This window comes from Neovison vison, chromosome 13 (genome assembly GCF_020171115.1).
Source record: "Neovison vison isolate M4711 chromosome 13, ASM_NN_V1, whole genome shotgun sequence".
NCBI lineage: Eukaryota > Metazoa > Chordata > Mammalia > Carnivora > Mustelidae > Neogale > Neogale vison.
Genome location: NC_058103.1, coordinates 151,474,360 through 151,486,410, shown reverse-complemented (window position 1 = coordinate 151,486,410; position 12,051 = coordinate 151,474,360). Strand labels below are relative to the sequence as shown.

General features: G+C 61.6%; 1 protein-coding gene across 1 annotated transcript; it reads left to right on the top strand.

The window, feature by feature from the left end:
* The first annotated feature begins 263 nt into the window (after positions 1-263).
* Positions 264-11,040, top strand: MINAR1 (membrane integral NOTCH2 associated receptor 1). Its single transcript, XM_044230660.1, has 4 exons — positions 264-283; positions 3,261-5,611; positions 6,912-7,166; positions 10,843-11,040. The coding sequence occupies exons 2-4, from the start codon at positions 3,308-3,310 to the stop codon at positions 11,038-11,040; spliced, it is 2,757 nt and encodes a 918-aa protein (XP_044086595.1). The 5' UTR covers positions 264-283; positions 3,261-3,307.
* Positions 11,041-12,051: the final 1,011 nt, after the last annotated feature.

Genomic DNA, 12,051 nt, shown 5'->3' with positions numbered 1-12,051 from the left:
ACGGCAGCGAACACTGTGCTGGAAGCAGACAACATCCAAACCACAAGCCGGCCAGCACTCGGGCGGGAGCCACACGGGGGCTGCGGAGGAACTGTGTGGCAGCGCGGGAGCCGGACCGCCGCGGCCACATTTCACAGCTGCCATCATCTCGGCTTCTGAACCATCAGGATATGACGGCCCGTGGGAAAGCCTGAATGAGAACCCTTCGTAACAGTTTTGCTGATCCGAGTGAAGGTTTGGCATTCAGGTTGTTGGCAGAAAGGAGACGGAGTCTGTAAGGCAGGTGAGGACAGCCGAGTCCGCCCAGAGCTTCCCGCGGCAACCCCGCGAGCCCCCAGTGCACCCCCGCTCTTCTGCTCTGTTTCGGTCGGCAGCAGAGGTCAGCACTGGGAGCTCTGACAAACGCATGAGGCTGTGAGGGGTGAACCTTCACTCCAGCCGCAAGGACCAGACGGCAGCAACATCCGTCAAGGCCACAGGGGGATGCGTGAGGGGGCGGGGAAAACATCAGGCGTCTGGGGCCTGCGTTTCCCAGAGCCACAGACTGGAGGCCGCCTTGGATGGGAGTCGGGAGAGCCTAGAGCAGGCTGTGCAGATCGGGAGGCGTTCAAGGGGCAGATGGGGTGGGTCTGCCTGTGCATCCCGTGGGCTAAGAGCTCACCCCAAGCTGCACGCCTGGTGTTCTCCGCTCCCACTAGCGCCAAGTCCAGATGCACCCCAGCAGCCCAGCACCCACCTGCTCCGAATCCCTGCTTATGCACCTCCTCCTCCCTCTCTCCGTCTCCCCAAGCGGACTCTGCCCCACCACCCCTTCAAGCCTCCCGCCCTCTGCCAGCAACCCCTGCGCTGTCCCCTCCCTGGGCATTCGTAAGCCCCCAGATCTCACTGTCAGTAAAAGCGGAGTCAGGTGAACCAGATCCCATTCTCCCCAGGATACACGGGGCCGTGCTTTTCCCAATGCCGCTTTTGGGCTGGGATGGAGATTATCAGCCAGGGAAGTGGTATAAGGCGTGGCGAGGTTCTCCCAGGGGGGCAGCGTCCGGCAGTCCCGGGAGCCACAGGGGTCTGCTTGCTGCAGCATGGGGTTCCCTGTGGCCGCGCTGTGTCTCCCATGCGAGCTTCCTGTGGGTCAGGGCAACCGCAGAAGTGCTTGTTGGAAGAATCCCGCAGAAAACAGCCCAGTACCGTGTGCCTGGCTCGCCCTTCCCTCCGTGCGTTCATTCGACGCTGCTCGGATTCCTGCGTCCCTTCATTTACTTGATGCCCCAGTGCGACAGGCTGTCCCCGCCTCTCACCGATGCTTCCACGGGGCGGGCTTAGTGGCCAGGCAGGCCTGGGTAGGAACAGGACCCCTCGGAGCTGTTGCCTCTTCGGCATGGGAAAATCCAAACCGTGGGCCCTACAAGTCCTTGCAGACGCGTGTGGGGGAGCTCGAGCCTGAGCCAGGAGCCCCTGGGGAGGCTCCCTCGGGAGGGACGGAGAACCCATTGCCAGGAGCACCGAACTCTAACCCGGAGAAAAGACACCATTCTCTGGGGAAACGGGCTGAGCCGACCTCAGAATCAGCAGGCCGGCCCATCCGAGGGCCTTTCCAAGCGGGTGTGCCGGGGGGCGGTGTGTGTGGCGGTGCCGTGGGCAGACCTGGTCCGCGTGTATCGATGCGCTCTACTGCTCTTGTGACGTTTCGTGGAACTCTGGGCTTCCTGTGTTTAACTTGTCCATCAGGATGGGTTAACGTAGCTTTCCCTCCGTTTCGAAGTAAGGCTTACTATTAGTACTGTGAGCGGATGACAAGTAGCACATGCCCGAATTGTAGAAAGGACGGGAAGTCTCAAGGAGCACGCGACGGTACCCAGGCCACACGAGAACACGGTGGGTGGGCGGGGCTGGGAACGCTCCGGGTTAGGGTCACCGCACGAGCAGGCACATTCATCGGAGCTTCGGCAAACGCTCGCTCAGGGTTCGTGCATGAGGATCTGATCCTCCAAGGAAAACCGTGAGCGACGATCGACCTCGGGTTAACGAGGCGCGTGACGGAATGTTCAGATGCCCGCACTCTACTTCCAAGTGCATTAGAAGAAACAAGCAGGCTCCATGAAGGGTACACAGATCGGAATATCGTGAAATGTGCAATCCAGAGGGCGAGTATACGGGTATTTGCTAGAAAAATTCTTCCAACTTCGCTCTACGTTTGAAAATTTGCATCATAAAATACTGAAGAACAAAGATTCTTCTTCAGGAAAAATCCATATTTATCACCCAAACATAACCACTGGTAATATTTCAGTGTACATTGTTTTCTTTAATTTTCGTCTCTAAGAATATATAACTTCCTGTAATTAAGAGCTTCTGGCTTAAAACATTTATTTTCCTTTTTTTCCCCCTCTCAGTACTGCAGCATGGTTTTTTGGTGTGTGTCCCCAAAAGTCCTCAATGTGTCATCTTTCAAGGAAGGTGTCACGGACGTGCAAGAAAACGCACACGTGTGAGCGCGGTCTCCTGAGTCAGTCGGGGAAGCCCCCGCCCCGCTCACAGCCAGCCCCGAGGCCGTGCTGTGTTTTCTAGAATGTGATCAGAGTTGAGTCCTGTGGGACACAGCCGGCGACTCTGGCTTCTTCAGCTCGAGCGTCACGCCTGTGGGCGCCGTCCACATCCTTGTCTGTACACGAGTTCATGCCTTCTTTTCTTTTTAAGATTCATTTATTTGAAAGAGAGACAGAGAGAGAGAGAGAGCAGGGGTGGGGCAGGGCAGAGGGAGAGAACCACAAGCAGACTCCCCGCTGAGCACGGAGCCCCACATGGGACTCGATTTCACGACCCTCAGACCGTGACCTGAGCAGAAACCCGGAGTCGTTTGCTTCACCGACACAGTCGCCCAGATGCCCCAGTGAGTTCCTTTTTATGGACGGGTCACGTTCCGTCGTAAGGACGTGCGTGGCTATCGTCGTAATGCCTGTGGAAAGTCGTCCTGTACGATAGTTTTGTTCACGCGTCCCTCGCTTATTGGAGTATTCAAGATGGTTTATTTTTTTCACTGTTATAAACGCCATCGCAGCGAACATCTTTATCCATAAATCATTGTCATCGATTCCCGGGAAGGGAATTACAAAGTCGTGTGTTCTAAATATTTTCAAAGCTGATAATACATTTTTCAATTAAGAGGGTTCTCCTTGCATGTGTCTGTGTGGTTCGTAACAAGCTTGGCTCCCAGCCCCACCGTGTTTGTGACCTCCCTCTGCTTTTTGATGTTGTCCCTGTAGAACGGACTGGAAGACCGTGACGGCAGGAGCCTGTGACGTCCGAAGTCATGGAGACCAACCAGGACACCTCCCTCTTCCTGATGAAGATCTTGGAGGAGCTGGACAGCAAGCAAAACACCGTTTCCTACCAGGATCTGTGCAAGTCCCTGTGCGCCCGCTTTGACCTCTCCCAGCTCGCCAAGCTGAGAAGCGTGCTCTTCTACACGGCTTGCCTCGACCCCAACTTCCCGGCCACGCTGTTCAAAGACAAGATGAAATGTACCGTGAACAACCAGCAGTCCAAGAAGATCATGGTGGCCGCGGACATCGTGACCATATTCAACCTGATCCAAATGAACGGGGGCGCCGCCAAGGAGAAGCTGCCCACCAGCCGGCAGAAGGTGCGCAAGAAGGACGCGTCCTTCGAGTTGTGCCGCTCGGACACGGAGGTCTGCACCGCCGCCGCGTGCGAGCCGGTCGGCTGTGAGCTGAGCGACAGGCCCTTCCACCGGGGCTACCCTGCCCGGCAGTCCTCCCAGGGCCGGAAGGCCGACCGCAAGGACTGCCCGCAGTTCGTGCCCGCCTCCGAGCCCAACTTCCTGCTGGGCGTGAGCAGAGAGCTGAAGGGCCGGGCGGCCTCCCTGGACCGGCTGCAGACCCTCGCCCCCCCCTACTCCGGGGCCAGCCCCCAGCCCTGTGAGATGCAGAGAACCTACTTCCCCATGAACATCGAGAACGAGTCCATTTCGGACCAGGACTCCCTGCCCATCAGCCAGGGCATCAAGGGGACCTTCCTTTCCAGCGAAGAGCCGTTCATGGTGCCGTCTTGTGTCCAGAAAAGGAACATCTTTAAAGAGGATTTCCATAATCTGATGACCGTGTCCCCCACGCTGGTGGGCCCTGCTAACAAGGCGGAGGCCGAGCACGGGGAGCCCCAGGGCCGGAAGGAGCCCCAGAAGACGGCCTTCTTCAACCGCAGCTTCGAGGTGCCCTACAGCAGCCAGTACCTGAATCCCGAATACTCCCCTGTGCCCGACAAAAGGCGCGCAAAGCACGAGAGCTTGGACGACCTTCAAGCCTCCACGTACTTCGGACCCACGCCGGTGATGGGGACGCAGGACGCCAGGCGCTGTGCCGGGAGGCCGGGCAAGCAGATCCCCTGGCCGGCCAAAAGCTGGAGCCTGAACACCGAGGAAGTCCCTGACTTTGAACGGTCCTTTTTTAACAGAAACCCCTCTGAGGAGAAGCTGCGCTACCCTAATCCCAGCAGCCAGAGCCCCGGTTTCCCTACCCCAGACAGGCGCCCCCCTTACCTGGTGCCGAAGGACCAACAGCCCATCCTGCCCGTTGGCTACACGGCGAAACCAAACGCGCTCAGGTGTAAAGAGCTCTCGTCCCCGGTCGAGCTGGAGAAGCACGAGCCGGTCAGGAAGTTCAAAGACAAGAGCATCGGCTGCACCAGTGGGCAGCTCGGCTCGGACACCAGCAGCGTGGGCACTCAGACGGAGCAGCACGTGCTGGAGGCCAAGAAGCGCAAAGACCTGTGCAGCTCGGGGCAGACCACGTACAGCGACAGGCACGCCACCAAGCAGTCCGACGACGACTCGGAAATCGTCAGCGACGACATCAGCGACATCTTTCGGTTTCTGGATGACATGAGCGTCAGCGGCTCCACGGGCGTGATGCCGTCCTCCTGCTACAACAGCACGGGGTCCCTGTCTCAGCTTCACAAGTCCGACGGCGACAGTTCCCCCGAGCACAACCTCGCCAAAACTGCCAACGGGCTTCCCGGCAGCAAAGGAGAAAAGGGCAACCGGCCTGACAACAGCCACCCCTCGGACGAGGAGCTGAAAACCAGCGTGTGCAGACTGGTGCTCCGCATCGGTGAGATTGAGCGGAAGCTCGAGTCACTGTCCGGGGTCCGCGAGGAAATCTCCCAGGTCCTGGGCAAGCTCAACAAGCTGGATCAGAAAATGCAACAGCCCGAGAAGGTGGGTGTGCAGATCGACCTGAATTCCTTGACAAGCGAGGCTCCGTCGGACGACAGTGCCTCTCCGCGCATGTTCCGCGCGCCCAGCGGCCCCCGGGGACCCAAGCTGGAGACCGCGGCTGACTGGTACTGCTCGGACGCCAGCGGCAGCAACAGCGAGAGCCTTCGCGTCAAGGCCTTAAAGAAGAACCTCTTCACCCGGCCGTCCTCCAGGTCCCTGACGGAGGAGAACAGCGCTACGGAATCCAAAATCGCCAGCACATCCAACTCACCCAGAGACTGGCGCACCATCACGCATGCCAGCCGCGGGGGCCTCGGGGAGGAGGACGGCAAGGACAGAGGCCCCGGGGAGAGTAAGGACTGGCACCGCAAGGCCAAAGAGGTAATCTTACCCGCGCCCATGATGCCGGGCCCTCGCACCTTCCCCGGCCCGTGCGCAGAGTGTGGGTCAGGAAGGAGGGCTTCCCTCCGTGCGCTTCCTCTCCTTCCAGATTTGTGGGCTTTCTGCGTTACAACGGGGAGGACGGCTCGGGCGGGTTGTCTGTCCCGCCTGCTCGAGGAGCGTGGGCTGCCAGGCTGCCCGTGGGCGAAAGTGGGGTCTGGATGCAGGACCCAGGGGTCTGGGCGGCGGAGGCCAAGTCCTCGTGATGGGGGACGTGGTGCAGAGGCGGGCGTTGCCCAGGGTACACCCTGTTCCTTCTGGGATAGCGGGGTGCAGGCAGAGGGAACGGGGTTGCCTTCCCAGCGTGCGGGGTCCTGTGTCCCTTCCCTGGGCCTTGTGGATTCACGGTGCTCCTCTTGGAAAGTTTGAGTCTTTCCATGGTAAGATCGGTAGAGGCTGAGTGGGAAAAGCCAGACAAATAAGGAAATTGTTCCCGGTGCCGGCACCGGTCCCCGAGGACAGCAGATCCCCATTCGGTCCTTTCCTCTGCTTGGGCCGGAGGGAGCTCACGCGCAGGTGCTCGCGTCCCCTGCAGTGGGGTGACAGGTGTCGGTGGCCCCTGTCATTCCCCACCCCCGCCCTGGCCCCAGTGACCGCGTGCTGCCTTCTCAGACCCCTCCCCTGATTCTGAAGGTCGGGGACACACCCGAGGGCCCGGGGTCCGAGAGGAAGTGACGGCGGCGTGGGCTGCCGACACACAGAGCCCGGCGGGAGGCCGGGACCCTCCCATGGTGCCAAGAAGGAGAAGCTCAGAAGACAGGCTCTCGGCGGGTTTTCAGTGTCCAAAGTCGGGGGGAAAGAGTAAATAAAAGCAGTGATTTTTTTTTCTGATCCCAGAGAATCATCGATGTCCGTGCTGGTGGCTGCTCTGTCCGTCCGCAGCTGCGGACGGCTGGCGGGGCTGGAGAGGGGCCGGCGGAGGCTCGCTGGCCGGGTCCCGGGCAGGGGCACACGCGCTCACGCCGCCCGTCCCCTCAGCACCTGCAGGCCCTCCCTGCCCTGCCTCCCCTCACGGTCTTGTTCTCCCCTTTTCTGCACATGGTCGGGGGTCGTGAGGGTGTGAGGGTTGGTCGAGTGCGGGCCTCGGGCCAGGCCGGCCGCATCGCGGCTGCTCCCGGGGAGCGGCGTCTGCGTGGGAAGCGGTTCCGCCGGCGGCTGGCCTCGGGCCCGGGGAGGTTAGCAGGAGGAAACCCTGCAGCCCCCGTGCCGTCTGTCTGGACCTCTCTGTGCCCCCCCGCAGGCGGACAGACAGTACGACGTCCCCCCCCAGCACCGACTGCCCAAGCAGCCCAAAGACAGCTTCCTGGTGGCGCAGGTGTTCAGCCCGCGTCCCCACCCCGCCTCCCTCAGAGCCCACCTGAAGAGCAACCCCCTGTACACGGACATGCGTCTGACCCAGCTGGCCGAGGTGAAGCGCGGCCAGCCCTCCTGGACCATCGAGGAGTACACGAGGAACGCGGGCGACAAGGGCAAGCTGACCGCCCTGGACCTGCAGGTGAGCCTCGCGCTGTCCCCCGGGCGTGCGGGCGGGGGAGGGGCGGCGGGGGAGGAGCCCGTCCCCGCCCGGCCTGCGCAGGAAGGACCCGGGATGGCCAGGGCCAGCCCGTCCCCGCGCCCTTCAGCTCCCCGGGCCGCCGCCATGGCGTTCGGAGCTTTACCGGGCCGCAGAGCGGAGGGGATAACAGGGACGCGGCGTGACTGACGCCCGGGCTCGGGCCGCACCGCTGCTCACCGCACGTTTAAGGCTTTGCACCCAGGGAAGCTTCTCGTCTTTGCACACGAGACCTGAGCCGAACTGTTTAGTGAGATGCACGCTGATCTCTCCTTCCACACGTAGCTCGTGGGATAAGCACATTTGTGGGAGCCGAGCTATGGACTCTGTTTCCATACGGAGCCGCCCCAGGTAAGGAGCGCCCCGTCAGCTCTGTGAAGGCCGTCGTGGCCACGGGCATGTGTCTGGTCCCCACACGCGGGGCTGGGGCCCGGGGCCCTCGCACGTGGGTGGGCAGCTCCACCCGCTCCCGCTGGCCCCGCATCTGCCTGTGTCCGCGTCCCTGCGGGACCCGGAGGTGCGTGTCCCCACCTGCGTATTCGCTCTGCGGGTGGTGGGGCCGGACCTCTGGGTCCTAGGATGACCGTGTCACTGAGGGGCAGTGGGAGAGACGCCAGGAGGGGCTGGCCCAGGCCCGAGGCAGAGGGGCGGGGGGCGGGGGGCGCGGTGTGGCCGGAATGGACTCCACGGGTCCGCGGCAGTGTGGGGCTCCGGTCCAGAGCTCCTCTGCCGTGAGACCCAGGACATTCATGCCTCTGCTTGAGCGTCCGTCCCCTCGGCTGTCCGGTGGGCACACGGCACTATCTCCCATGCAGAGTCATGGTGAGGAATTTTGGAAAGAAGGTACTTAAAGCACCGCCATTAAGTGGGCACTGAAACGGATTTTGGGGCCAGTCCGTGATGCTGAGACCCGTCAGTCCCCCTCGCAGGGGCTTTTCACGGCAAGCTGCAAGCTCAAGGCACAGGGACAACTGTGGTCACCTCCAGCTCCCCATGAGGAGATGGAGAAGCTTAGCCCAATAGTGGCCTGGGCCCTTTCTCCCGCATGTTCTTTCCTGTTGGTGGGGGTGTCCGGGAGCCTCCGGCCCCTGTCGTGACTGCTGTGCAGTGACATTTGTTCATAGTGGGCCCTAAGGGACAGCAGTTAGGGGACGCTCCTGGAGCTCGGGTCGTGTGAGAGCAGCGTTAGCGTGGGGATGGTCTTCACGGGGTCCCCTCGTGGGCACATGAGTATCCCTGTCGGTAAGGCCCACTCGAGGGCAGAGAAAGGGTGTGGGCTGGGTTTTCCTGGTTTCCCTGATGGAGTCTGGTCACAACAAGGCTCTTCGCCTGCATCCCTGGAAACCTCAGTGTCACCGTTCCATCTGTTGTCACTAGAGCTTCCGCTTGCTAGAAAAACTCGTGAAAAATAGTTTATTTCATAGGCTGTCCCCCAGCCCATCAAACGTACGTACAAGAAAAGAAGCTGATATCCTTGTGTTTGAGCCGGAGGGAAGGAGACACCGGAAGTGGGGTGTGTTCACGGCTTCCCTCCTTGGCAAGCGCAGGAAGGCGGGGACTGGTGTGGCTCACGTGGCCAGAGTTCATCCTCAAGGTGCACGGCAGGAACAGGTGCACCAGCCCTCGCGGGTAGCCCCCCGCCACTGCGGACCAGTCTCCCAGCCAGATGCGCCCACCCTGGATCCTTCTGTCCCATCTGCTGTCTGTGTGATGGCTGAGGGGGTTGGTGGCTGTAGCCACACAGCCCAAGGGCCCACGGAGGGCAGAGCTTGGTGGGGAGGGAGCTCTGGCTGAAGCGTGCAGACGGGCGTGTGTCCAAACAATGGGAGTGGGCAGCTCGGGGAGGCTGCCGTCCTGGGGACCCTGGTGGAGGACGCTGTAGGGGGCTCTTGCCAAGACGGAGCACCCTGAGCTCAAGGAGAGGGTCCTCTTGCTCAGGATGGACATTGGGGTGGCTAGCGCTGCTTCCCACCCCGCAGGGGACAGGAGCCCGTGGATGTTCTGTCTTAGTGGGGAAGGGAGTCTGGGGAGTTCTAAGGACCCTTCAGCCCTGTCCTTGCCATGATGCAGTGTTGTACAGAATGCACTAGAACAGGGTTGCAAAGGAGGCTGGTGACCAGTCTGGGCCTCAAGGACTCTGGTGTCTGTCACAGCTGCCGGACTCCGCCCCTGCCCCCGAAAGTGGCTGCCCACCCCCTGCGAACGGCTGGGCATGGCTGGGATTCCACGAAGCGTTATTGTGGACTGAGAGATCTGAATTTCATATAATGTTCACATAGTGTGAAATAGTCCTCTTTTGACTTTTGTCAGCCACTGGAAAGTGTAGGGACTGTTCTCAGCCTGGGGGTTGTCCACGGGCAGGTGGCGGGGGCTGGACGTGGGGCTGCAGCTGTCCACCCGGCTGGCCCACCTGCGGGGGGGTGGTCTGCAGGTGCAGAGAGCAGGAGCAGAGGCCGGGCAGCCTCTGGGGAACCAGTGCCAGTGACAGGACGTTGTCACCTGGGGATCTGAAGCTGAGGGAAGGGAGCTGCTCTGCAGTCCACCGAGACCCACGGCTCGGGAGTTGGTGCCTGGTAGGGACCAAGAGGCCCTCATCCCCTGACCGGGCCCCCCCGGGTGGTCCCAGGAGCCAGGCTCCTGGGGCAAAGAGCACGGCGGGAAAGAACAGGGCTCCTCTGCAGGGTCAGGTGATGATGAGTGAAACGGGTTCGAATCACCAGCGCTCTCCCAATGCCACAGTCCGACTCAGGTTTAGAGCGGTTTGGAGGGGTTTGTTTTGTGATCTCATGAGACAGACTCTCGTGTGCCCAAGTTTCGTATGAAGCAAGCCGAGACCATCTTCAAAACGGATGTTTGCGTTTCAGAGAGCGAGGGGACCGCACTTGGAATTTTAACGTGTTTGCTTTCATGTGACACCGTGTTATCCAATACTTGCTGCCAAACGAGAACGCTGCCTTTTGTGACGGGGGGTCGTAACCATCCCCGGGAGTGGGGCCCTCCGCAGGACAGGCTCGTTCTGGTGTTTTTCCTGTGGACGGTGCCTCCATCTCAGGGAGCCAGGAGACAGGGTCCACGCGGCTTCTGCCCGTGGGGACGCAGCCCCAGGCCCGGGGATGGCCTGCGCACGTCTGTAGACCCTGACCCTGAGCAGGGGCCTGACCGGCTCTGACAAATGTTTGACACGGAACGAGTTTCTATTTGGTTCGAGCTGCTTATCGGGAGGCACTTTGAGTTTTCAGTGGAGGCTTCAGGGAGGAGCTGGGAACGGAATCAGAGCGAGGGGACAGCCGTGCTGCAAAGGGCCCTGCTTCCGGGGGGCTGCTGGGGAGACCCCTGGTCCTGCAGCCGCGGGGACAGCCTGCCCGAGGCCGCAGCCCTGTTTTCTGGCTGCTGCGGAGGAGACCCGTGGTTTCCCCACGTCGGGGCCGTCGGCAGCCAGGCAGCAAGGGTGGGGCAGGCGCCCGCCGCCGTGCCAAGGGGCCTGGGCCCTCAGCAGCCCGGCCCAGCCCGGCCCGGCGGCGGCGGACGTCACGGTCAGCCCGGTCAGCCCGGGCGGGCCGCACGGGGCCTTGGGGAACCGGCGTTGGCGGTGTCTCTAACCGCTTCTGTTCACTTCCAGACGCAAGAATCTTTGAACCCCAACAACCTGGAGTACTGGATGGAGGACATTTACACGCCGGGCTACGACTCCCTGCTCAAGCGCAAGGAGGCCGAGTTCAGACGGGCCAAGGTCTGCAAGATCGCCGCCCTGGTGGCGCCCGCCGCCTGCACCGTCATCCTCGTCATCGTCGTGCCCATCTGCACCATGAAGTCCTGAGCGCGGGGCCGCTGCGGCACAGCCCGCGACGGCCGGGGCACCCCGCGGCGGGAGGGCTCGGGGCCGGCGCGGCCGCGGCTTGCCGGTCTCGGCCAGGGCGGGCAGGGTCTGGGACGGTGCGTTCTCCGGAGAAACCCGCCTCCCTTTGGCCTTGCCTTGGGGACGCGCGGATGCTCCTGGGAGCCGCGCGATGTCTTTTCCTACCAGAAGAACGCTCTGCGCTCCCGGTAGACACAAACTGAATTCCAAGCAAAAAACAGATTCTAGTCGGAGTCTTCCCATCTTGATGAAGCTCCACGGCGGGGGTGTTCCGCGAAGCTATTTGATACCTGCCCGCGGGGGAGGCTACGGGAGATGGCGAGCCGAGAAGGAAGGAAGGCAGTTGTGTTTTCCATCACGTCCAGTCCACGGCGGGTGGAGTCACGGGGGTCGTGGCCACGGAGGAGGTTTCTTCTCTGCTGACTTTCATCAAGGGCTACTGACTTTCCATTCTCGCCCTTCAGTCGTCATTACGATCTTCACGGAACATTCCGGACCGTCCTCCTGTGCTCAGTGCAGGGAGGAGCTGGACTGCCTGACCAGGCATAGCCCGGAGTGTGCTGCCTCTGCCTGAGAGGCTGCCGTGCTCAGGCCGGGAGACCTTCCTGTCCCCACCCGAGGCCTGGGGGAGCCACTTGCCCCCGGCGTAAGGCCAGGCTTTGAGAGTCCCAGCCCACCCCCCATCCCCAGAAGGGCCTCCCACGCCTGCTTTGGCCGGGGGCTCTGCTCCCTGGTCTTCTGTCTCCTGGAAGAGCTTGGAACGTTTCTTTGTGCCTTGAAGAGCAGAGACGCTGGCTGAACTCGCCCATTCTAACCGTAAGCCGTGGCTTCCGTGTGCCCCAATCCCAGCCATTTCCGGGGGCTTTCACAGGATCTGGCAGGTTTGCCAATCATACGACAGAGGTACCCGGGTGTTCTCACCCACCACGACCCCAACTCGTGTTCTTGTCAGCAGCGCAAAAAAAAAGAAAA